Source organism: Salvia hispanica, unplaced genomic scaffold, assembly GCF_023119035.1.
Source record: "Salvia hispanica cultivar TCC Black 2014 unplaced genomic scaffold, UniMelb_Shisp_WGS_1.0 HiC_scaffold_521, whole genome shotgun sequence".
Classification (NCBI taxonomy): domain Eukaryota; kingdom Viridiplantae; phylum Streptophyta; class Magnoliopsida; order Lamiales; family Lamiaceae; genus Salvia; species Salvia hispanica.
This window is the reverse complement of record NW_025952269.1, coordinates 15,043-40,325: the sequence shown is the minus strand read 5'-3', so window position 1 is coordinate 40,325 and position 25,283 is coordinate 15,043. Positions and strand designations below refer to the sequence as shown.

The 25,283-nt window shown below is 36.2% G+C and overlaps 2 protein-coding genes and 1 long non-coding RNA gene across 17 annotated transcripts; 2 read left to right on the top strand and 1 right to left on the bottom strand.

Moving 5' to 3' along the window:
* Nucleotides 1-4,217: 4,217 nt before the first annotated feature.
* Nucleotides 4,218-5,127, bottom strand: LOC125199495. 2 transcript variants are annotated; one of them, XR_007172596.1, is made up of 2 exons: nt 4,996-5,127; nt 4,218-4,414 (listed from the first exon to the last, which is right to left on the bottom strand). It is a non-coding gene; the product is annotated as an uncharacterized LOC125199495 (long non-coding RNA). The 2 variants fall into 2 exon arrangements; XR_007172595.1 differs by having other exon boundaries at nt 4,992-5,118.
* Nucleotides 4,894-11,837, top strand: LOC125199494 (receptor-like protein 36). The gene is made up of 4 exons (XM_048097480.1): nt 4,894-5,889; nt 6,741-6,812; nt 8,977-9,927; nt 10,391-11,837. The coding sequence occupies exons 1-4, from the start codon at nt 4,965-4,967 to the stop codon at nt 11,743-11,745; spliced, it is 3,303 nt and encodes a 1,100-aa protein (XP_047953437.1). The 5' UTR covers nt 4,894-4,964; the 3' UTR covers nt 11,746-11,837.
* A 1,562-nt stretch (nt 11,838-13,399) lies between these two features.
* LOC125199497 lies at nt 13,400-22,343 on the top strand. 14 transcript variants are annotated; one of them, XM_048097496.1, is made up of 10 exons: nt 13,400-13,502; nt 13,732-13,913; nt 13,996-14,097; nt 15,658-15,680; nt 16,110-16,181; nt 20,058-20,235; nt 20,308-20,437; nt 20,548-20,853; nt 20,919-21,026; nt 21,796-22,343. In XM_048097496.1, exons 6-10 carry the CDS (start codon nt 20,060-20,062, stop codon nt 22,189-22,191), a joined length of 1,116 nt encoding a protein of 371 aa, XP_047953453.1. In that variant the 5' UTR covers nt 13,400-13,502; nt 13,732-13,913; nt 13,996-14,097; nt 15,658-15,680; nt 16,110-16,181; nt 20,058-20,059; the 3' UTR covers nt 22,192-22,343. The 14 variants fall into 14 exon arrangements, with proteins under 14 accessions (XP_047953453.1, XP_047953455.1, XP_047953451.1 ...); XM_048097498.1 differs by having other exon boundaries at nt 15,658-15,692; XM_048097494.1 differs by having other exon boundaries at nt 15,624-15,680.
* The last annotated feature ends 2,940 nt before the right edge of the window (nt 22,344-25,283 follow it).

Genomic DNA, 25,283 nt, shown 5'->3' with positions numbered 1-25,283 from the left:
CTTGTTATCACTTACCTCCCTTTATATAGACTTTCTATCACTCAAGAGTAGTATATGCTGGACGTATTTGTAATTATATATGCCCATTCAATTATTAAACAGTAGTATATTTTTTCTTGCCTAATTAATGTATTCGAAAACCAGCTAAAATAACTGAGTCATGTAAATAGTTAGGCAAGCTTCATACATAAAAAAATCTACCCCCGTCCCAACAAAGTTGAGTCACAATTTTTGAGCACGGAGATTAAGAAATTATGTTGAAAAGTAAGAGAGAGGAATAAAGTAGAAAGGATAAAGAGAGAGTAAAGTGGGTGATGGAATAAAGTAAGAATGATTGAATATTTTATATTTTGTCAAAAAAGAAAATATAACTCAATTTAGTTAGAACATAACAAAAAGAATATGACCCAACTTAATTAGGACGAAAGAAGTATATTAGTGAAACTCATTTTTGTCACACAAACATAATAGTAATTGAACTCTTTTATAATTGAGCAGATAACTCGTCCTTCTTATAAGATATTTAAGGGAATAGGTGTTCTATTTTTAACATAGTATTAGAACATATTCATGTTAGTAACAAGTTTTTTTTATTGCAAACTTGCAAGCGTGAAAGCCTAATAATCATTCAAGCCTTACACGTTATGGGGTCGTACAACAACATCTTCTTGTCCGCATCAGTAAAATGGTAATCCTAACTCTTACACCCTTCCGTACATGAAATGTTGTCTACTTTTGTCATTTAGTTCCGTTCGCGAAATATATTCTATTTTTTTCTTTTTCCATTTTGCATAAATGAAGCTCACTATTCATTAACTCATTACACTCACATTTTATTATAAAACTAATATATAAATGTGGAACCCACAATCCACTAACTTTTTCCACTCATTTTCATCACATTTATTAGAACCCGTCGAGTCAAAATGTGGAGAACATTTCATGTACAGAGGGCATATAAATGAGTGGACAATCCTCCCTACGTATAATACCTTTTAAAGATGTGAGCAATCCATTTCCACCAAATACTCCTTCCGTCTCACATTTGGAATCTAAGTTCACTATTTCCATAAATGATAATATGCCCACATTCCACTAATCTTATTCCATCCACACTTTATTACTCCCTCCGTTCACTATTTCCATAAATGATAATAGGCCAACATTCCATTAATTTTATTCCATCCACATTTTATTACTCTCACCGTTCACTATTTCCATAAATGATAGTAGGCCCACATTCCACTAATCTTACTCCATCCACACTTTATTACTCCATTCGTCCACAAAATAGTCTCATCTAGCCATTTTTAATAGAATACTGCCCTAGTATATAATTTAATATTGTTATTTCACTTTCAAATACTTTTCCACACATGGGCTAGCTGTTGGTGGTTGTTCTATTAGTTGAACTTTCTATTCTCAATTAGCATCAATAGAAAAACTACCAATGTAGTTATGAATTTTCTTACAAGAATATTTGTTATTAGTGTTAACTAGCTAGGTGCTTAGCCAAAAAATCACGACGAATGGTAACTCCAACAAACATAAAGCAAACTCTTATGTATATAAAAATAACTAAAATATTAGTCTACAAATTTTCAATTTCTTTAATTTATATAAATACACTAAACTTTGCAAACTCTTATGTATATAAAAATAGCTAAATTAATATTAGTCCACAAATTTTTCCACTTCTCTATTTATTTGCATATAAATACCCGAAACTTCCGGCTATTTAATGTAGTCTCTTTCAAGTAATATTTCTGGCGTATTTTGTTTTGGTCTAACAATACAGTTGTATTCTCAATAGAATGGGCCACTTAACTTGTGGATGAGTGTGTTTGGGTCCAAAAATTGTGCTTGCACATGTAGAATTTAATTATGCAGGGGATATTTTTGCTAAAGACAATATGATGACTTAAATTTTGTTCGAGTTACTTCATGGACCTAAATATTAGTATTTCATATTTCACTAAATGCAGTTTTCCGCTAAAATTCAAGTTAGAATTCCGTAAATTTCGCAGATGATTTTCCAAACTGCCCTAGAAATCAAGCTCTAGTTTGGCCAACCGAGTTCGTTTAAAAGGAGAAAACGTCAATTTGTGAGTATTATTATGATTTTATTAATTTTTTGGAATTTTCTAAATTTAGTTTTAGGTTGTTCAGTGTTTGTAGGAAGGTTTTACACGCCATATGAATACTGTGAAAATCATTTTCAGATGCCAACCTTAACTAATTTGATAGTACATCATAGACTCCCTTCTTCCACCTTTAATAAACATTTTTCAAACAAATAAAAATTACTCCATAAAATATTTTCATGCATTGTAACTCCCTTCTTCCACTTCTAACTCCTGGATATAATCGAGAATTCACAAATATCTACAAAATAAAATTAAGGGAAACAGTAAAATACAGAATAAATTGACCTAACGAAAGGTGGACTTAAGTCAACTTATTAAATGCAATATTTAAAATATGTTATGATTGACTCCATTATCAAGTTGTATGTATGCACGAATTTGTTCCAATCAATTGAAAACGACTACGACGCCTTCCATGTGATTTTCTAATATCTTGCCGGCCAATTGCATAATTTGCATGTGATTTTTTTAACCTATACCATAAAAACAATTATGCCCTTTGTCCCGTCCTAAGTGGAATATTTCCCTTTTGACATGAGATTTAACACAGTGTTATTTTGTTAGTTATGTTGACAGAAGATAAAGTAAGAATGAGAAAAATTAGAAATCGAGGGTGATGTTTCTATATTTAAAAATATGTCATTAAAGTGCGACATTCCAAAAAACAAAATGTGTCAATTAGGGTGGGACGGATGAAGTATTTAATAACTGGACCGCGGCCGCCAGGACATATGGTTTAGCTACAAACCGTGCTTGGTTAATTCTAGCTTGCATTAATAAACCAATGATCTATATAAAGAGCCATTTTGAACCGGATGAACCGGTCGATTCGCATGTGAACAACAGATCGATTCACATGTGAACTATCTACCGATTAAACTCATTTTTAATTTTAGTTGAGTGTGACCAAAATAGAGGCTTTTGCACTAAAATTTGGTAGGCGCTTAAGCCTTCAGCCACTTGACCTCTATGTGGACGAGGATAGCATGACCTTATTAAGTCATACACTTTCCATGAAAGGTCAAAATTTTACAGTGGTGAAGCTCAAGATAAAAAGAGAATTCTTGGTTGGCGATCTGATGACTAAAAGGTTATGATAAGACGGACTCAATTTTTTTTTTTTAACTATCAACCTTTTGTCATCATTTGACCGGATTTTTCAGATAATTAGTACGAATTTCTAGTCTAGATTCACATCTAATAATCATTATATTCCGGATAGTAATGAATTGCATTTTCTTGGACATAGTCTGAGACTCTGAGTGTTACTGTAGTTTATTTTAATCAGAGGTTGTACGTGTTACGGTAATAATTAGTGCAATAAAAAAATGGCTAAGGATATTTTAACGCTATTAATAATATTAATTTATATTTTTTATTATATCAATGTTTTATAAAGTGCCTTTATTGTTGGTGTTCTGGCCAAAAGTAAAAGTGTCCTAAAAAATATAATTATAATAAATTATCCTCAACTTAGAAACGCGCGCTTGTTTTTGTGTCCTAATTTGTGATTCTTTATGATCGTCCAACAAAATTTGTCAATTTTGATCCAGCATGAGTTTTAAGAAATATAATAAAAACTGAGTTGAAACATTTAGTGGAATATAGATTCTACTTTTATGGAGTACTATATTAGTTTATATATAAACTATGAGTAGGAATGAGTTAGTGGGTGGGATGTAGGGTCGTCCCACTACCAAAATTGGTAAATGTAAAACGTGACAAATTTTGTTAGAAGAACAGAAAATGAAACAAGTGATAAACATTCTAGAACATCGAAAATAGTATTCCCTCCGTCCCGCAATAAGAGTCACACTTTGTTATTTTGGTCCGTCCCCCAATAAGAGTCATACTTCATTTTTACCATAAATGGTAAGTAGATCTCATATTGCACTAACTCACATCACTCACATTTTAATATAAAAGCAATATAAAAAAGTTGACCTCGTATTCCACTAACTTTTTCATTCCACTATTCTTTACATTTTTAAATCTGTGTACACAATATGAGTGATTCATTGTAGGACGGAGGGAGTAGATAATTTTGATGGATAAAAAAATATGCGACAGTTATAAATGAAAATCCAAGAACTAAACTTGTGGCTGAGTGTGTTTTGGTCCAAAAACAATACTTACATGTCCACTACGCCATCTTACTTTTAATGTGTACGTAGAATTAAAGTATGCAGAGGAAAATCAATTGATTGACTTAAATGAGTTAAGTCTTAATTTTCTGCGTTCCCATCGTCCACTCTCGACGCCGATAACTGCAATTAATTAAGAGATGGATAAAAAAAGGTCTAATTTGAAAAATAGTAAATGCATGACAAATAAATATGCATTTAATTTTCCACCGATGAGCAAGGAATTATAACTAAAAACGTCGACGTGGTCCTCACGGTCAACTTGTTTTGTCATCTACCTTTCCATTAACATCATATCCCTCTCCCTTCAATCTATATTAAATATCACATATTTTCTTATTTGGATGGTCCCAATAAATGTCTTATTTCATTTTTACTGTTTTCTGATAATAGACCTTTTATTTTACTATTTCATTTTAACTCATATTTTATTATGAAAAAACTAATACAAAATATATAAAAGTAAGACTCATTTTCATTAACTTTTTATACCCACTTTTACTAACAGAGTTAAACAATTTCTTTAAACCTTCGTCAGTCGAATGTGGAACATTTAGTGGGGACTAGAGGGGGACTTACTTTCTCTTTGCATGTACACACACTACCAAATATTCATAAATATCAACAAAAAAATCACTCACTTTTCAAACATACACAATCTAATCATTCATCAATGAAAAGAATTAGAATGGAGACTTACTTACTTTCTCTTTCCCTTGCACTTTTCATTCTAAATTCCTTGACCCTCTCCTCAACCCAAACAACTCCCAACTACTCCACTGATCAACAATCCCTAATTATCTTCAGAAATTCCCTCACACAAAACCCTAATTCCCTCAACAACTGGTCCACCAACACCTCCATCTGCGAATGGACCGGTGTCTCATGCGGGCCCCGCCACCAACGTGTCACCGCCCTCAACATCTCCGGCTTCGCCCTCCACGGAACCCTCCCTCCGCATCTCGGAAACCTAATGTTTCTCCGATCCCTCGACATCAGCTCCAACAACTTCACCGGCCCCATACCCTCCCACCTCTCCAAACTACGTCGTTTGAGGACGATAAACGCGGGATTTAACAACCTCACCGGAGAAATCCCGCCGTGGTTAGGATCTTTATCTCAACTCCAACATGTCCGTCTCAATAACAACTCCTTCTTTGGGACAATCCCTCCTTCTTTGTTCAATGCTTCCACTTTGCTAACTTTGGAGCTCGGAAACAATTTTCTTGAAGGATATGTTCCGAAAGAGATTGCCAATTTTTCTTCACTAGAATGGTTGAATTTGAGAGGGAATATGTTCATGGGCACTTTGCCTCGTGGCATCTTCAATATTTCTTCTTTGGTGTATTTGAATATGAAACTTAATGGTTTAAGTGGTGAGATACCAAATGATATGTGTGGTAATGAAAATCCAAAACTCAAAAGAATTATAATGGATAACAACCAGTTGTTAGGGAGGATTCCACCAAATATTGGAAAATGCAAAGAGCTGGAAGAGATTTGGTTAAGTAGTAATGAGTTAAGTGGCAGTGTACCAATTGAAATTGGGAGTTTGAGCAAGCTCAAGGTTATATCATTCTCGACCAACCGGTTAACAGGTATGGCTGTCTTCTTGTCGGCACATGTCATATTTTTTAGTAATATATTAAATGCTTTGAAATTGATGTTTCATTTTATACTTGGATTTATTTGAACACCTAGTAATGTTAATAATATGATAATTGATTAATGATATGTTAGAGCTTTAACCTAATTATACCTAATTCATTAATCTATCTTTATTAAGATTAATTTGAATAAGCTATGATAAAAATAAGATTTTTAGAATTCTATATTTCTGCAATTTATTATGGGGGTGCGTTAAAATAACAACACTCTTAAAATGACAATGTGACATCATGCTAGACTGCAATAGTATAAACGCTAGACAGCAATCTACAACAATCTATAGATTGCAGTCTAGCGTATTGGATATTGCAGGCCGCGTCACCTTGCAGTCTAGAGTATTGGATATTGCAGTCTAGAGTATTGGATGTTGCCGTCCGTGTAAATTTACCCTTGCGATTTTTTTATGATTTCCACATGACAGCTGATTATTCGTCCACGTGTACAAATGATTGGCTAGAAATGGTGGTATAGTGTTATTTTAAGAGTGGTTGTCATTTTAACACATCCTTTGATGAATAGTTCATAATTGATAAATTAATGATTGGGTTATAATTTGCTTATGAGTTCATATATAATACACGGTAATTTAGGTGTGTCTTTTTAACATAAAGACCTCATATAGTTTTTTGCTCGAATTCATTAACTGTATCTTATATATGACCCTAATATTTGATTGAAAGTTGTATATATAGCTAATTAAATTCTGTGTTTAATTGATTATTTTCATCTTCTGTACGTAAACCTTATAAAGTCTTGATATATGTGTGGACTTAAAATATAGGTCCCATACCAAAGGAAATCGGAAATCTTACATACCTCAAAACTCTAGGACTCTCTTTAAATCAGCTGGAAGGTATGTTTTCTGTCGCATTACAAATTTCATTAATTAAATCTATTCATATCCTCAAGTTAAGTATCAGAAATATTTTCATACTCTTTATATAGGGAAAACATAGTTCTAATCGTACTAGATATCTCTAAAAATATGATACGAATATATATCTATAATTTCATTAATTAAATCTATTCATATCCTCAAGTTAAGTATCAGAAATATTTTTACTCCCTCCATCCAAAAAAAATAGACTGTTTTTGCCATTTAGGGGTATCCACCAACTTTGTACCAAGTCTAAGAGCATCCGCAATAGCGAACGAACAGATGGACGAGCGACCGACTAACGGCTCGTCCGTCGCGCTCGTCCACTATTGGAGTCGGTGAGCTGGCGACGGACGAGCGAGTAGGACGAGCGGTCATCCGTCAGGGGAGGGCGTTAGCCGATCGCTCGTCTGCTATTGTGGACACGCGATTGGTGAGCGATCCTAACGTTTTTTTCTAAATTTTTTTAAAACTCTATATATACGTCTCGTTGTTGTATTAACGAGTTTCTCTTCCGTCCGTATTCGTGTTGAATTTTTACTATGTATTTGCGAATCTGTGAATTTGTTTTATTGGCTAGGGCGTCGGCTAGTCCTAGTGCTAGGTAATTATTGTACTGTGGTTAGTCCTAGTGATGTGGCAGGAGGTGTTTTTGGTTTGTCCTAGTGCAAAGCTATTGGTTAGTCCTACCTATTGTGAATGCTCTAAAAATGGGAAATTTTCAACCAATACTAACCATACACATCATTCTGAATGTGGACCCCACAATCCACTAACACTCATTCCATTACCTTTTCCATCCCTCTATTACTTTTTCATATCTCTCTCTTACTTTACCAACTATACATTAAAATCGTGTCATTCATAACTTTGTCTATTTTTTGTGGACGGAGGGAGTACGTAACTCGAAATAGTCTTCAATTTGATGAATAGTTTATAATCGTATTTAGGAGTATCATGGAGCTTTTCATTTTTCTTCATTGAAAATTTAGGCTCGTTGCACGGAGTATTTTCATTTTTTCTGTTGACGGTTTTGACTCGTGTGTAAAAGCATTTCAATTTAAAATTGATAGTCGTGTCGAGATTAGCTAGTTAATCTAGACAATTTTTACTTGTAACTAGGAACCAACTTAGACATTTTTTGCTCGAATCCAAAAGTCTATTACTCCCTCCGTGCATTAATAAATGTCTCATTTCCTCAAGTTTTAAGAAATTTTTGATTTTGTAAAAGAAAGTGGTAGAAAAAGTTAGTGGAAGGTGAGTCTTACTTTTTTATATTGATTTTATATTAAAATGTGTGTGGATTGAGTTAGTGGAATGTAGCATCCATTTTCTGAATATAGTACTACAGTCTAGACGCACTTTACACACTACATGCACTCTACAAATATTTCACACGCTACACACATTATACAAATATTTCACACAGTACACACACTACAGACATTTCACATTTCAAACACTACACAGTTCGCACAATACACAAATTTCACACACTATATACTTTTCACACACTACACACATTTTGACACCTACAGACACTACACACATTTCACACACTACACATATTTTCACACACCACACACATTACGCACACTACACACATTTCACATACTACATACCACACACATTTCACACACTTAACAAATTACACACATTTCAAGCATCCATTTTTTTTTTTTTAGTTTTTAGATTTTTTTTCCAATCCGATTTGAATTGAATTGAAAAACTGAATTTGCCTAGTGTTTAAACTGAACCAAACCGAAAAACTGTAAAACCGAGCCAAATTTAAAATTTCAGTTTGTGAATGATGTAGGCGCAGTGTGTGTATTTAATGTGCAGTGTGCGTAGTGTGTGTAATTTGTGTGGAATGTGTGTATTTTACATATAGAGTATGTAGTGTGTTTCTTTTGTGTATAGCGTGTGTGTAGAGTGTGCAATGTGTTGAGTATTTTTTTTTTTATAATGTGCACAGTGAGTGTATAGTATGTGTAGTGTATGTTTGTATGCAGTGTGTGTGCATAGTGTTTGTTGTGTAGTGTGTGTATATTATGTGCAGTTTTTTTATTATTTTAATTCATACTTTGTATCATTACTCTATGTAATATTTCCAAATCGTTGTTCTAAATTTGTATGGCAGGTGAACTGCCAGAAGAGCTAGGTAAACTAGCAAACCTTGAGCGTTTGCATGTTGCCTTCAATGACCATTTAAATGGCTCCATCCCATCTTCCATATTCAACATCTCAACATTGAAAGCATTACAACTTCAACAAAATCTCTTTTCTGGAACACTCCCACCAGACATGGGGGCTACACTTCCCAATCTCGAGGATCTTACTCTATTCTTAAACCGACTCAGCGGCACAATCCCAAGCTCCATCAACAATGCCACCATGCTCACTAGCTTGCAACTCAACAGAAACTCATTCACCGGCTCTGTTCCCGCCTTCTCCAACCTACACTACCTCGAAAGGCTCGCCCTCTGGGAAAATAATCTCACCGGAGCGAATGAACTCCTATCTTCCCTAACAAACTGCCCCGTTTTGAAATTCTTAGAAATTTCATTCAATTATGAAATGGCCGGAGTTCTCCCTCCTTCGATCGGGAACTTCTCGAATTCGCTTGAAGTTATTAGGGCTACATACTCTGACATTAGAGGTGGCATTCCCTCTGAGATTGGAAACTTAACTAGTTTGCTGAATTTGCAGTTGTCTGGTAATAAACTCACCGGATCCATCCCAACCACTATTCGAAACTTGGAAAACCTCCAAGTATTGAGGCTTGGAGAAAATCAACTTGAGGGGAAAATCACAAATGATCTCTGTCAGCTCCGGATGCTGGGGGACTTGAATATGAGTGCGAATCTGTTCACTGGCTCGATCCCGGGATGCCTAGGTGAAATTCAAACCCTAAGAAGCATCTCCTTTGCGATGAACAAGATGAACTCGGCAATACCTTTGAGCTTCTGGAGTCTTAAGGATTTGGTGTATCTAGAGTTGCAATCAAACCAATTGAGTGGTGAGCTTCCACCACTTATTGGAGATTTGAAGGAAATAGACATATTAGACCTCTCGTATAATCAATTTTCAGGTAATATTCCTAGCTCGATTGATTTTTTAATGATAACAATTTTGATGGAAGCATTTTTGATTCCTTGGGAGATATTATAAGTTTAGAAACGCTGTTTTTGCATAACAACAGTCTTTCTGGATTCATACCTAAGTCACTGCAACACCTCGAGCTTCTTGAGTACTTCAATGTGTCTCACAACAAATTGGAAAACTTACTAGACTTATCTGTCTCTTTATGATAACGGCTTGATAAATATGATTTGATAACTTACTTTGATTTCAGAATAAAATAATCTGACTTATCTGTCTCTTACAATTGGTCTAATATAATTTTGAATCTTTAAGTTTACTTCTCCCATAAAATTTCAGCTTTTTTTATAAAATTTTGTTATTAATTTTGACCTCTCTTCAGTACAATGCCTGGATCTTACTTTTGAATAAGTATATAGGTATGTTTCTAATTAACAGACTCACATTGACAGGTGAAATTCCAACCTCTATCACCAATGCTTCTCGGGTTTCCTTTATTGACTTGAGCAGTAACTCATTCACGGGTTCCATTCCCAACTTCGGTAATCTAAGCCAGCTGGTATTCCTTGTCCTCAGTAAAAATAATCTGACCGGAGCAGAATCTCCCAATCAAGAATTGGGATTTCTTTCTTCTTTATCAAACTGCCCAAATTTAAGCTACTTGGATATTAGTAACAATCCGATGATGAATGGTGTCCTTCCAGCTTCCTTTGGAAATTTGTCTGTTTCTCTTGTCACCTTCACAGCATCCAACTGCAGCATCAGAGGATTCATCCCACCTATATTTCGAAAAGGATGTATGCTTGAATTACTCGATTTCAATGGTAATAAGTTGGAAGGAGCATTACCCCAATCCCTTTCAAATTGTCAAAGTCTGCAGGTTCTTGATATTGGAAACAACAGAATACAAGACACCTTTCCAGTTTGGACCGGAAATTTCACTGATCTTCGCGTCCTCATATTGAGATCCAACAACTTTAGTGGTACCATTTCTTCTCTCATTTCCAAAACCAGGCTTCCATTCCCCAAGCTTCAAGTTTTTGATATATCTCATAATGCATTCATTGGCAATCTGCCCCAAAGATATCTGAGGAATTTCAAAGGGATGATGGATGTACAAGAGAATCATCCAGTAGATCAAGAACGGGTTTCATTTTATAGATATTCATTGACATTAACAGTGAAAGGTTCAGATCTAGAATACGAGAATCTTTTGACTACCTTCACAACAATCGACATGTCATCCAACAGATTTTCAGGCAGTATCCCAAACTCCATAGGAAATTTGAATTTCTTGATATATTTGAATCTGTCTCACAACTGCCTCACAGGAGGTATACCTGCATCTCTTGGAAACGTGGCAGAACTCGAGTCGTTGGACCTGTCTTCAAACCGATTGGAAGGGGAAATTCCAACAGAGCTTACAAAGCTCACATTTCTTGCTGTGATAAACCTTTCCATGAATAATCTTTCAGGGAAGATACCTCAATCCAATGGCCAGTTTTCCACGTTTGAAAATACATCATATGCTGGGAATTTTGGACTGTGTGGATTTCCATTAACACGAAAATGTGAAGAGCCTTCGCCTCCTGTCATGCTGCAAGAAGAAGATCATGATGATGATTATGGTATTCTAGACGGATTCGGTTGGCAGGCGGTTGTTTCCGGATATGGATGTGGATTCGCAATCGGTCTGATTGTGGGTGGTCTGACTCTTGGGTATGGAAGGCCTAAATGGTTGTTGGAATGGATCTACAGATTTTACATGATAAAGATGAGAAGCCGAGCACCACAAAGAAGAAGATAAGAATTTGAATAATGGCTATTGTGTTTTGTCACATTTGTTTGCATGTTATGCTGAACTTTCTAAGTTGTGTTCTACAATCCATTGCTTCCTTATCCATGAGTGTAGGGTTGGCAAATTGTGCTTGTTGTGTCGTTATCGTGTCGACACGATAACGACACGATACGGTAACAACAAACACGAACACGACCCGTTAAAAAACTCTAAACACGAACACGAACACGGCCCGCTACCCTCAGACATGAACACGATACGAACCCATTAACAACACGAACCACTTCGGGTCAACATGACACGATAACAATGTTGGAATCTATGCCGGTCAATGGACTTTGACCAATTATAATTTCAACGAGACATTTAATTTTGTGAAATTAAATGATATAGAGTCGATCTATGTTCGGAGTAGATGACCGTTGTATATTCATTTTCTCAAATGCGATTCCCGGTGAGTGAGAAATAATGGATTAAAGTTGTGCAAAATTGTAAACTTAATGAGCTGTGAGAGAAGCTTAGCGAATAATTATGAGAGTTAATTATGGTTACAACCTTATTAAACCAGTATTTAATAAGAAGGATTATTACATGTAATAATTATAGTGGACTAAGATGGGTTGTAAAGCCCACACGCGCGCACACACGCGCGCTACCGCCGCCCGCCCCGCCGCGAGCCGCGTGCTGAAGTGATGCAGTACTAAGACGTGGTAGTAGGGTCAGAACATCAAAAACATTTGGTCCTGACTACATTGGAGAGAAGCTGTTCAAAGCGAAATTGATTCAATTTTGCTAAATCACACATGGGTGTTGGTTCGGTGCAAAACCTTTAGGGTGCAAATGAGTGCTTAAAACAAAATTTGAGGCCGATGGAACAGTGAATAAGTATAAAGCCTGACTGGTTACTTGGGTGTTGGTTGATTTGCCCGAATGTGCAAAACCTTTAGGGTGCAAATGAGTGCTTAAAAGAAAATTTAAGGCTGATTGAACAGTGAATAAGTATAAAGCCCGACCGGTTGTAAAGGGTTTTAAACAAAAGGAAGGACATGACTTCTTCGACACCTATTCACCTGTAACGAGGATTACATCTATCCGAGTGCTTCTCGCGATTGCTGCATTGCACAATCTTGAGATTCATCAAATGAATGTTAAAAGACTGCGTTTCTAAATGGTGAACTAGAGGACGAAATCTATATGGAACAACCCGAAGAGTTTGTAGTACCTGGACAAGAGAAGAAGGTATGCAAACTGGTGAAGTCCCTCTATGGATTGAAGCAAGCACCGTTACAATGACACTTGAAATTTGATAATGTAATGTTATCAAATGGGTTTAAAATCAACGAGTGTGACAAATGTGTCTATATTAAGAACACTGAATAGGCATTAAGGTTAAAATGGTCTCATTGATAATTGTACTAAATACACATAATTCGAAAATATACACATTTTATTGGCATTATATAAACTGAGCTCAGGCATATATACATTGCACTTGATGCATTACACTACTGTAACATACTGCATTAAGCCCAAAGTGCTTGTAAATTTTAAAGCACACTTAAATATTCGTAGTACAATTTTTCAGTGTTACTGTTATACACGTTGAACGTATGGTATCATGTACATTTACTTAGGACATCAAAGTAATGCAATGAAGAACATTATAGAAATACACTACAAAAAATGCGCTATTTACCGACGGAATTACCGACATACACAAATCCGTCTGTGATTACCGCCGGAATACCGAGGGAACAGTTCCGTCGGTAATTTTCTCACTTTTTTTAGTGGCATTTTATTGTACACGGAATTGTTTTTCTCTATTTGTTAATGTAAAGCTATCACCGACCGAATTGATCTGTCGGTAATCTTAAGAATTAATTTAAATATTCCAATACACAATAAGAGAATTAAATAATCTTAAGAATTAAATTAAATTTCCAAAACACAACCGTTTGCTGAAGTCATTCATTCTTCTGCGCCGAGCTACACCAGTGCCGTCGCCGAGCTGCAGCCTACGCCGTCGCCGAGCTACAGCCTGCGCCGTCGACGAGCTACAGCCATCGCCGTCGCTGACCTACAGCCACCGCCGTCTCCTCCCCTCAAATCGGCGGCATTCTGTTTTCTCGACTCCACCCTTGTCCACAGCTCTAACCTCCAATTTTTGAAGAATTAAGGTGAGAATCCCCTTTTCACCTATCCATTACACCATTTTTTGAAGAATTAAGGTGACAGCGAATTCAAATATTGCAAGTGTAGGTTGGATTTGGGGGAATTGGTTGAGTTTTTCTTAAATTGGATTTGCTAGGGTTCATTTGAGCGCTCTCTTCCACCACTCTTTTACTTCACATTTTCACAGAGGTATTACTCTTCATTCTTCTCCTTTTACATGTTATGTTATAATAAGGGTTTTTTCTACTTAATATTATCAATATATGTAGGAAGTTTTTGTAATGTGTTAGCAGAATTAATTGTGAGTGGGTATATATGCCATCACTGGTCTTCTAATTGTGAGGTGATATGTAATGTGTTAGCAGAAAATTTGCTCTATTAGAAATTTGCTTTACGTTTAGCTGATCTGTTTTGAGGAAACTCGAGTCTCTTTGAGGGAACTCGAGTCTGTTTCGATACCATTGTTGCTGTTTAGATACCATTGCTGCTAGGATCAAGTGCTTCTTCTACCTTCATTTGTTTAGACTTATATGATTTATATCTCCATTTGCTTATTTTAGTCCGATGGTATATTGGAACAGAATGTAAAATTGTTTTGCATAGTCTGAGATTTCCTAATATATGGCAATGGACATAGATGCTTTCTTCTACTTGCACTTTTATGAATCCAAGAGCTATGCACGAATCACGATTCAATGGCCATTAAGGTTGCCTAGGATGGGATATCTGCAGTGAGACTGTTACATGTGATAGAGTTTTGGAATGTACTACTTAGACTAAAGTTTCTTTGTCCATGGCTGGTCTTGATGTTGGCCATTGTGTTATAGTTATAGGACCAAATATTTTGCCATCACATGAGTCAGTATTACCTTCTTATTGGATTTAGGCAGGAATATGTTAAGTGTATCAGCTGTGATCACTGCCTTGTACCAGTAATTCTAGTTGTGATTTTATTTTCTTTTCTATACAGAAATGTTAATTAAAACACATCAGATCTTCATGCTGTAAAATGCTGAGAAATTGATCTATAAAGTGTTCCTTGTCCTGTGTTGCATCATTGGATTAGTTAGTCATTCATCTTGTAACATCATTTTTTAAACAAGGAAATGTGAATCTTTGGGACTATCCCGTTATTTTTTCTTGATCCAATGCTTGCTTATGGTTAATGACAACTTATGTGAATCCAAGTTAATTTATCAATATAATGTTTCTATTTTTCAGTTTTGTTGTTACCTCTTCTATTTTTGCTTCTGAAATTGTTCATTCTGTTTGTTCTCTTCTTTCTCAATCATCTTTAATCTGCATCTATGTACTTGAAACCAACAAATATCCATGATTTTACAAACACCAAAATGACCATTACCATTTAAATATCCATTTAGCTTTACGATCTCCTCAGCTGTACTTGCCATGCTGGAGCATTCCACCTGAAACTGCACATACGCAAATATATTATATTAAAACTAACAGTTTTATTCTAATGCCTTTCACAGGGTTCTTTTCATTTTCCTTTCTTTTGGAACGAAGATGGACTACAATACAAATTTTATTAAATATTTTGCATGAACAGTTTCAGATTTAGTTAAATCTTTGCAAAACAATTTTATCAGTTTATGATATTCAAGTACTCTTGAAGCAATTCCAATATAGTTTCAGTTTATGTCATACGCATTGATATGTACTGATTCTTTTTTCCCTCTTGTTGATTCATGCAGATGTTAATGCTTTGGTCTAACTAATTTTTCACAGGTGATCTCTTTCATGGTGATGAGGTATTCTAAAAGGTTCTCACAAGCTTGTGGACAAAATCCTTTACAGCTATGGCACCTAAATCTTTTATTTTTATCAGTTTTATCTGTTAAGAGTACTGAAATGAAAAACCACAGGTCTTTAGGTCATATAAAGAGAGGAGAAAATGCAAGAACTACATACATACAATAATAAAACCCGGTGGTAATTTGCAGACATAATTATGACAACGATGAGTTATGTAGCTTTCATTAGTCATTTCGTTAATGTGAGGATAACAGCTAATTCATTCTGCTTTCTTTTCTGATCGATTTTTTTATAACAGCACCATGTTTGTGAATTTCATTCATCCTAGATGGAATTAAGTCAGTATACGTGCAACAAATCAATGTTATTTCACAAACTAAGTATAAATAGGGCATGTGTACTGATTAATCACCATTTTTTTGCAGTTGTCTCTTATTCAACGAGCGGAGCTAGGAGATTTATAGCTTGGAGTTGAAGAGAAGAATTTAGCTCCAAGGGTAAGCCGCTTTCCGTTTATTTTCTCTTATTCACGGTCATGCCTACACTCATTTGTTTAGGAGCATGCCTTAGTGTTAGAAATTGGTGGCTAGGCTTGGGGTGGAGCTTTCCTAGCTCCATCGACTTGTTGTTAAGGTGAAGCGAGTGGTATACTATGTGATATTGTTGTGTTATTGTATGATATGTGAAGATGCTTTTATATTTTGATGAATAAATAAGCTGAATTTTCAATTAGGAATTATAAAAATGAGTGGAAATCGCCAGTGGATGTATAGACGTATACTTCCACATGGTGAATTTAATCCAGAATTTTTGGAGGGACTTGACAATTTCATCAAGTTTGCAAGTGGTAAACCTGCATATATGGATGGAGACAAAATCAGATGTGCCTGTAAAAAATGTGATAACAAGTGCTTTAGAGACACAGATGAAGTAGAGTATCATATTTCCAGGTTTGGTTTCGTAAAGAATTACCACATATGGAGGTTTCACGGTGAAAGATCAATAGAACCATCTGAAAACATAGTCGAAAACACAGTCGAAAACACAGTCGAATCAGAATCAGAATCAGAATCAGCTGGAAACATCGGAATGGATTTTGAAATTGGAGCACCTAGCACTTACCACACAATGGTATTAGACGTTGGTGGTCCTCAATTTAACAATGAGGAGGCAGAAGAGCCACCAAATCCTAATGCCCAACAGCTTTATGATATGTTAGATGCAGCTGATAATGAGTTGTGGTCTGGTTGTAGGAGACATTCACAATTGTCATTTGTGGTTCGACTAATGAGTCTTAAGGCAGAGTATCACTGGCCGGAGAGATGCTATGATCGGCTTACTGAGTTGATAAAAGAGGGGTTGCCCGATGGGGACTTATTACCTAATAGCTATTATAAAACCAAAAAGCTATTGCGTGGCATGGGATTACCAGTTGAAAAGATTGATTGTTGTCCAAATAACTGTATGATCTTTTGGCGGAATGATAGTGAACTACATACATGTAGATATTGTGGGACTTCACGTTTTAAGGAACAATCTGAATCCCACAAGAACAGACAAGTGGCAGTGTCAAAGATGTATTACTTTCCTTTGACTCCTCGACTGCAAAGATTGTATGCATCTAAAGCCACAGCAGCAGAAATGCGTTGGCATGCTACATCAATAGATGATGAGGTGATGCGACATCCGGCCGACTCTCTAGCGTGGAAGCACGTAAACAATATTTTTCCAGATTTTGCATCAGAAAGTCGTAACGTGCGACTTGGTCTTTCAACTGATGGTTTTCAGCCGTTCGGACAATTAGGACAACAGTACTCCTCGTGGCCGGTTATTTTAACTCCCTACAATCTTCCTCCTTGGTTGTGTATGAAGGAGCAGTTCATGTTTCTCACAGTTTTAATTCCTGGTCCACGTAATCCTAAAGAGAAGTTGGATGTTTTCCTTCAACCATTGGTAGAAGAATTGAATCAATTGTGGGAAGTAGGCGTGTCCACCTATGATATTTCATTGAAGCAAAATTTTCAAATGCGAGCAATGTTGATGTGGACCATAAGTGATTTTCCAGCATATTCTATGTTGTCTGGATGGAGTACTGCTGGAAGATTGGCTTGTCCTCACTGCATGGGAAACACTGATGCATTTACGTTGGAGAAAAGTGGCAAACAATCATGGTTTGACAATCATCGAAAATTCTTGCCCCAGAATCATCCTTATCGAAAGAACAAAAGGGCGTTTCGAAAGAATAAGATGATTTTAGTGGACCCACCAGAATCAAAATCTGGAGAAGAACTCTTGAATGAGATAGAAAGATTGGGTCTAGTTAGAGTGATGGAGGACTCTAATGGGATGAATAGAATTTTGTCTAATCGTGCTAGTTCAGGTTGGAAGAAAAGAAGCATATTTTGGGATCTCCCCTACTGGAAAGACTTGTTGATTCGACATAATTTGGATGTAATGCATATTGAAAAGAATGTGTTTGATAATATCTTCAACACAGTGCTTAATGTCCAAGGGAAGACTAAAGATACAACTAAGTCGAGGGAAGAATTGAATCAATATTGTGCAAGACCTGAATTAAAGCGCGATGAAACAACAGGAATGTTTCCAAAAGCTTCATACACCCTTGACAATCGTGAGAAGAAGGTCTTATGTGAATGGGTGAAAAGTCTTAAGTTTCCGGATGGATATGTATCTAATTTGGGTAGATGTGTGGACTCGAGTAAACTCAAGTTGTATGGAATGAAAAGTCACGATTGCCATATATTCATGCAACGCATACTTCCTGTTGCATTTCGTGAGCTTCTTCCACAAAATGTTTGGAAAGCGATTACAGATTTGAGTATGTTTTTCAAGAACTTGACAACTCGAGCAGTTAGAATGGATGATATGTGCAGGCTTAGTGATCATATTCCGATAATCTTATGCAATCTTGAGCGTATCTTTCCACCTAGTTTTTTTGACTCAATGGAACATCTGCCAGTTCACTTAGCCGATGAAGCTCGCCTTGCTGGTCCTGTTCAATATCGATGGATGTATCCATTTGAAAGGTATCTTAAGAGGTTGAAAAACAATATAAAAAATAAAGCTCGAGTTGAAGGCTCCATAAGCAATGCTTATTTGCTAGAAGAAGTGTCTACATTTGGTTCATACTATTTTGAGGATCATGTGAGTACCAAGATAAGGAACGAGCCTCGTAACTGTGGTGGAGAAAGTTGTAGTGGCATTAACGAGGATCCAGATGCTCCTTCTATTTTCAAAGAAACAGGACGTCCACTTGGAAAAATGTCAGTAAGATATTTGGACAGTTCAGAATACAAGGCTGCACATACTTATGTTCTACTCAATTGTCCCGAAGTTTCAACCATTTATCTGAAGTAAGTAGTAAAATACCGAAAATGTTTTCCTTTCAATCCATATTTCTATACATATGCTTTATATCTTTTCTTTTTGAAAGGTTGTTTGAAGATGAAATGCTATCAGCAAATCCAAGACTATCAGATTCTGATCTAGGAGACATGGTTGACACACAATTTGCTGAATGGTTCAAAAGATTTGGAGGGAATCAGGGCCCCTCTGACATGAACAAATATATCCAAGATCTAGCAAAAGGGCCTTTAGTAAAGGTCAAAACATATCATGGGTATGTTATTAATGGATATAGGTTTCACACCATAACACGTGAGTCAAGTCAAGCCACGATGAATAGTGGATTGTGCATTAAAGGTGAGATATATGGCAATGAAGAGATGAACTTTTATGGAAGATTATTGGAGGTTTGTGTATTGGAGTATCCTGGTTTCCCACTTAAGAGCATCACATTATTTAAATGTGAATGGTTTGATCCATCACCTTCTGGGACATTAATTCATAAGGACTTCGGATTGGTTTCTATAAACCACACTCGCAGGTTATCCAAGTTTGAACCATTTGTGTTAGCGAATCAAGCTAATCAAGTGTATTATTGTTCGTATCCTAGCATGAATCAATCAAGAAAGGATTGGTGGGAAGTATGCAAGGTCAAAGCAAGATCTAAAGTTGAAGTTCCAAATCCGGTAACATCTTCAACAGTAACTGAACAACCACCGTTTCAAGAGGATGAATTGCATATGTCATTGTTGGATTGTAACCAAACGATAGGTGATAGCATTCCAGTACTTCATCCAAATGGTGGAATGGTCGACATCGATGATTATGATGGATACCCTTCAGATGATAGTATAATAATTTCTGATGATGACAATATTGCAAATGATGATGATGATATATGATAAGGTTAATTTTTTCTATGTTTATTGATTTATTTTGATGATGACGGATATTGTTAAAAATGATTTTTGCCATGATCTGCGCTAACATTCAATTACTTATTTTAGATATGGATCGTCGCGTTCGTCATGCTATAGGTAGTGGACAGACCAGCAACTCATCTCATACAAGACATACTCAAACGCAGTCAGCACAAACTTCTGGTGAAAGGGAAGAGGAGACCGTTGAAGCAACTTCTACTATGCTTGATAGTAGGATTCCACTTCAGAGGAATCCATATACTGGGTTTGTTATTAGTTTACTAATTATTACTTTCACATTATTTATCAATAGTTGATTAATATTTTGGTGTTATAGGAAAATAGCCGATCACAGTAAGATGTCAAGGGTGATTACATCTTCATTTCATCAGATTCAAAACAATACTGGGTTTAACTGGAAAAGGACACCTGTGGAAGTCAAGGAGCTGTATTATGAAGAATTTCGAGTAAGTATTATTTTTGTTACATAGAAAACTATTTTGATTTGCACTAACCTGAGGAAGTCAAGGAGATGTATTATGAATAATTTCGAGTAAGTATTTCATTTTTTGTACAGAAATCTTTTTCTTGGCCCCCCGAATGGGAGAATGATGTGAAGAAAGCATGGGGACAGCGAGCTGGTAGAAGATACTCGGATTATATTAGTGAAGTGAAGGATAGGTACAATAAAGGTCAACCTAGGCCAATTTATGTACCTCAAGAGATGTGGGCAGGATTGATACTTTACTGGCAAGATCCTAATACTGTCAAAAGGTCAATTATTGCAAGTAAGGCCAGACGATCTGAACCAGATGGACCTGGTACGGGCATGAGGACACATTTAGGAGGGTCAACGTCAGTCACAGAGAAATCTCTACGAATGGTAAGTGTTTTTTTATACGCTACATATATTTATATTTTAACTTATATTTATATTTTAATAAATAGGCAGCCGAGAGAGGTGTATCATTGAAGGATGTTGCATATGCCGGATTCAAATCACTCCACACCTATAAAGATGGGACATACACTTGCAAAAAGGCTGCAGATGTCGATGTAAGTTATAGTATATATTAATGTAGATGTTCTTTATAATACATGACAAGCTGGCTATATCTTTGGATTATCTTTACAATAAATGACAAGATGTGAAAACACAAGAAAAAAACAGCATGGATCTATGATAGAATTTGGACCTCCCTCTCGATTAATAAAAGGATTTGTTGAGATATTTAGGGTTGGAAGAAGACTAATTAAGTCTAGTTTTGTATTGGATTTTTGCTTTGGGCTGCTGGCTACCTACATGAAGCATGGTGATAGGGTTTAGCTGCAAATTTGAGCTGAATGTATTCTGATTTCCATATGTCATACTGGAATTAGGTGGCTAGCACATAAATTTTTTGAATTTCTTTTATTTGGTGATTCCTTATACTGGCAACATGCAAGATTGCTTAGTATATTGGGAAATATATTAAATTTGGTAATGAAAGAAAGGAAAAGTTATTAATGATATGATATTGTTATTAAAACTGCAGCAGTGGATATTTACTATTATCTGAAGTTGATTTCACAACATGGATATGAGATTACAAAGTTTGGACTCTAAATGCTATCACAACACAAAAACTATCAAATCAGGGGTATAGGAGAGGTCAGGGGGTGGGGGGTCTGGTTTAGGGGGTAGGAGAGGTCAGGGGCATGGGAATGAAGAAGTTTTCATGAACAATTTGTTATATTGGTTATTTGTTATCAATTATTCAAGTAATATGTTTTTTGAGGTGTAGTTCAATGTTTTAAGTTATGTGTATAATTTTTTATTATCTAGGCGAAGGTGCAAGCGATTGCAGCAACAAAGGGCGAAAATCCAAATTTGAGTGACATCTTCATCAATGATGTTTGTGGAGGAAAGCTCGACAAGAAGAAGAGGATGTTCGGGATAGGAAACTTGGCATCTAACCTTGTGTTCTACACCTCGACAGAGTCCGCAAGAGCACAAACCTTGCGAGATGAATTGCGTGATGAATTAAGGGCTGAATTAAGGGCTGAATTAAGAGGAGAAATAAGGGAGGAAATTAGGGAGGAAATAAGGGGGGAATTTCGACAAGATTTAGATGCGCAAAGTGTCAAAATTTCAGCAATGGAGGAGAAGATGAACCGGATCTTGATGTCTCAACAATCCAATTTCTCACGACTCATTGATGATGATGCTTCACAGACCTGATACATATTGATGGAGGAGAAGATGAATCGGATCATGATAGTCCCAACAATTCCAAATTTGATATAAACTTCCTATTTTGTGTTTTTTTATTCGTACTTTGGTTATGTTTAACTAATATACCTTTTATCTATCATATCTTCATTATTGGATTATTTTGGCTATTATAGGTGATTTGACTGTATAAATGAAAATAGGTGTCTCACACTCTCACTGTAAATTATAGAATCAATTTGTAAAAAATACTTATTAATTACCGACGGAAATGATTTAATTACCGACGGAAATAGTGGAATCTAGTTACCGACGGAATTGGTATAATTACCGACGGAAATTAGTGTGAACAAGAAATCGGCATTTACCGACGGTTTCGCATTACCGGCGACAGAAATCGGTCGGAGAATCCGTCGAAAATATTACCGACGGATTTTATCTTTCGGTAACTATTACCGACGAGCAATTTACGTACGGGAAATTTTGGTCGGAATTTCCGTCGGTAAGCACATTACCGACGGAATTTGGGGAATTACCGACGGAATATTCCACCTCGACCTATTCTTCGTTGTCCCGTCGCCTGCCATCACTGGCTCACCAGCGCCAAAACCAATCAAGACAAAATTGAGAATTAGCCCATCAAAATTCCAATATATTTATCGTTTAAAGTTTAACAGTGATTCATGTAAGATATGATTTCTAATTTCATAAAAAAATTATTATGAATAATGCCAAAATAAAAACTCAAACGCAAGCTTTAATTTCAAATTGATTCCTCTTATTTTCAGTTCTCTTTGTTTATGTTGTACTTGATCAACTAATCTCCAACTATTATTGAGAAAAGTCATGGAAATTTGAAGATATTATGTGATTCTAAAACTACAAGAGAAAAATACATAAAATTTAGAATCATTTTGTCGAAGAAAATTTTGATCTCGAGAGTTGTTTTCGAATGCTTTTTTGCCAGAATGGCCGGATAGGTTATCCCGATACTCGGTAGATTAGGGTTATATACTTGAAAATTTTATAACCTAATAAATTCATATAACTCGAATATCCCGACAAGCAGAGTGGGTTGATCCAAATCCGAACGAGTTAGCCTGATCGACATTCCTAGTTTCAGTCCATAAAATTCTAAAAATTTAACTATTCATAAACAAATAAACTAAAAAAAACAAAAGCAAAATAATGCATATTCAGTTTAACAAATATTACATAAAACATGGGGAAATAATCTTTTGCTCTACTTGATATCCCTTGAATTATTTGCTCCTTGCTCTTCTTCCCCGAAAATATAAAAATAAAGTTGTTATATTACCAAAGATAGAAAGTATAAATTCTTCGACAATTTTTATTGTTCTCAGCCAACCCTTGAGTGCTATCCCAACACCTATTGCCGCACACGAGTTACTAAAAACCTTATTAGTCACATAATTTTATTTTACATGTGAATTATATATAGTTAAATCACAATAAAAGTTACCGACTTCTAATTTTTTTGGTAGTTACTAGTACAAACCTTACAGTCATATAATTTTATTTTCCATGTGAATTTTATTTTACTTTATTGAATCACATTAAAAGTTACTATTACCATTTATCAACATCTAATTTCTTTTGGTAGTTACTAAAAACCTTATTAGTCACATAATTCCAATTTCCATATGAATTATGTAATAGTATTTTACTTTATTAAATCACATTAAGTTACCAACATCTAATTAGTTTTGGTAGTTACTAAAACCTTATTTGTATTGTTGAATATGTATGGAGGATCTATTGTGATTGGGCTCCTATTTAATTCGGTTGGGCCTGGCCTAATGAGATTAAATGAGTCGACCCAAGTCATTAGTGTTGGCCCAAGCTTGTATCCGACCCATAACTTACCTGATACTTCCGATGGCCGCCGCCTGGCACCTCCGCGGATCGTGAATGACAGCCGTTGGATTGATATGTGTGCTTCTTCTTTGAATTAAGCGAATCATCTCTCAGGGAATCCACATGGCGTCTCGATGCGGTCCCTGAAGAGACGAGATGGCATCAAGACAGCGATGCAGGAATCAATCTTGTCCCCAACTTGTCCCGTGTCTCGCCTGGGAAAGGAAGCTGGCGAGCTGTCTCGCCACGTGCCTTGGCGACGTGGCGCTCTCCCGTTCGTCTGTGACGCCCACTCGCCGGCCCGCGAGTGGGTGTGTTTATATCCGTTAAAATTATTTTTTTTTTTAAATTCAGAAAAAATTTAAAAATTAAAAAAAATTAAAAAATCCCAAAAATTATTCTAGCCGTTTATAGCCAGCTATTTTAAATTTTAAATTTTTTTTAAATTTGTTTTAAGCCTCCAATCACTTCTATAAATACCAAATCATTCCCACAAATTATCCACCATAAAAAAACTTTATATTCGCATTCAAACACTCTACATTCTTCATCTCAAAATATTATTCTTCTCCCAAATTTAATCCATTCATGGATCCATTTGAGCAAATGCGTCGAATAATGGAAGAATCGCTAGAAGAATATCGACGTAGGGAGGAGGAAGCCGCGGCGTCTCCTCAAAGGCGATCCCGGATTTACATCCATCGTGATCGGGAGGAAGCCACCGCAAGGTTGATACGCGATTACTTCAGTCAGAACCTAATGTGGGGAGATACCTACTTTCGTCGCCGTTTCCGTATGCGGAAACGGCTATTTCAGCATATCGCAAATACATTGGCGGGCCGGGAAGAGTACTTCCAAGAAGGGTTCGACGCTATTGGCCGTCCTAGTCACATGACGCTCCAGAAATGTAATACAGCGATCCGTCAGCTTGCTACTGGACAAACGGCAGATTTGTTCAACGAATACCTGCACATCGGAAAAAGCACTGGGAGACTTTGTTTGATGAACTTCTACAAAGGCGTCTGGACAGCCTTCACCGACGAATTTCTGAAGCGGTCAAGCACCGCAGATTGTCAGTTTCTGCTCCGACTTCACGAACAAGTGCACGGATTCCCTAGGATGCTCGGCAGCGTCGATTGCATGCATTGGTAATGGAAGAACTCGACAGCGTCGATTGCATGCATTGACAATGGAAGAATTGTCATGTGGCGTGGAAGGGGTCA

Coding starts and splice junctions, on each gene's coding strand:
- LOC125199497 (XM_048097488.1), top strand. CDS start 16,429: ATGAGTGGAAATCGCCAGTGGATGTATAGACGTATACTTCCACATGGT. Junction 19,059..19,138: donor GTTTCAACCATTTATCTGAA/GTAAGTAGTAAA, acceptor TCTTTTTGAAAG/GTTGTTTGAAGATGAAATGC.
- LOC125199494 (XM_048097480.1), top strand. CDS start 4,965: ATGAAAAGAATTAGAATGGAGACTTACTTACTTTCTCTTTCCCTTGCA. Junction 5,890..6,740: donor CTCGACCAACCGGTTAACAG/GTATGGCTGTCT, acceptor CTTAAAATATAG/GTCCCATACCAAAGGAAATC. Junction 6,813..8,976: donor CTCTTTAAATCAGCTGGAAG/GTATGTTTTCTG, acceptor TTTGTATGGCAG/GTGAACTGCCAGAAGAGCTA.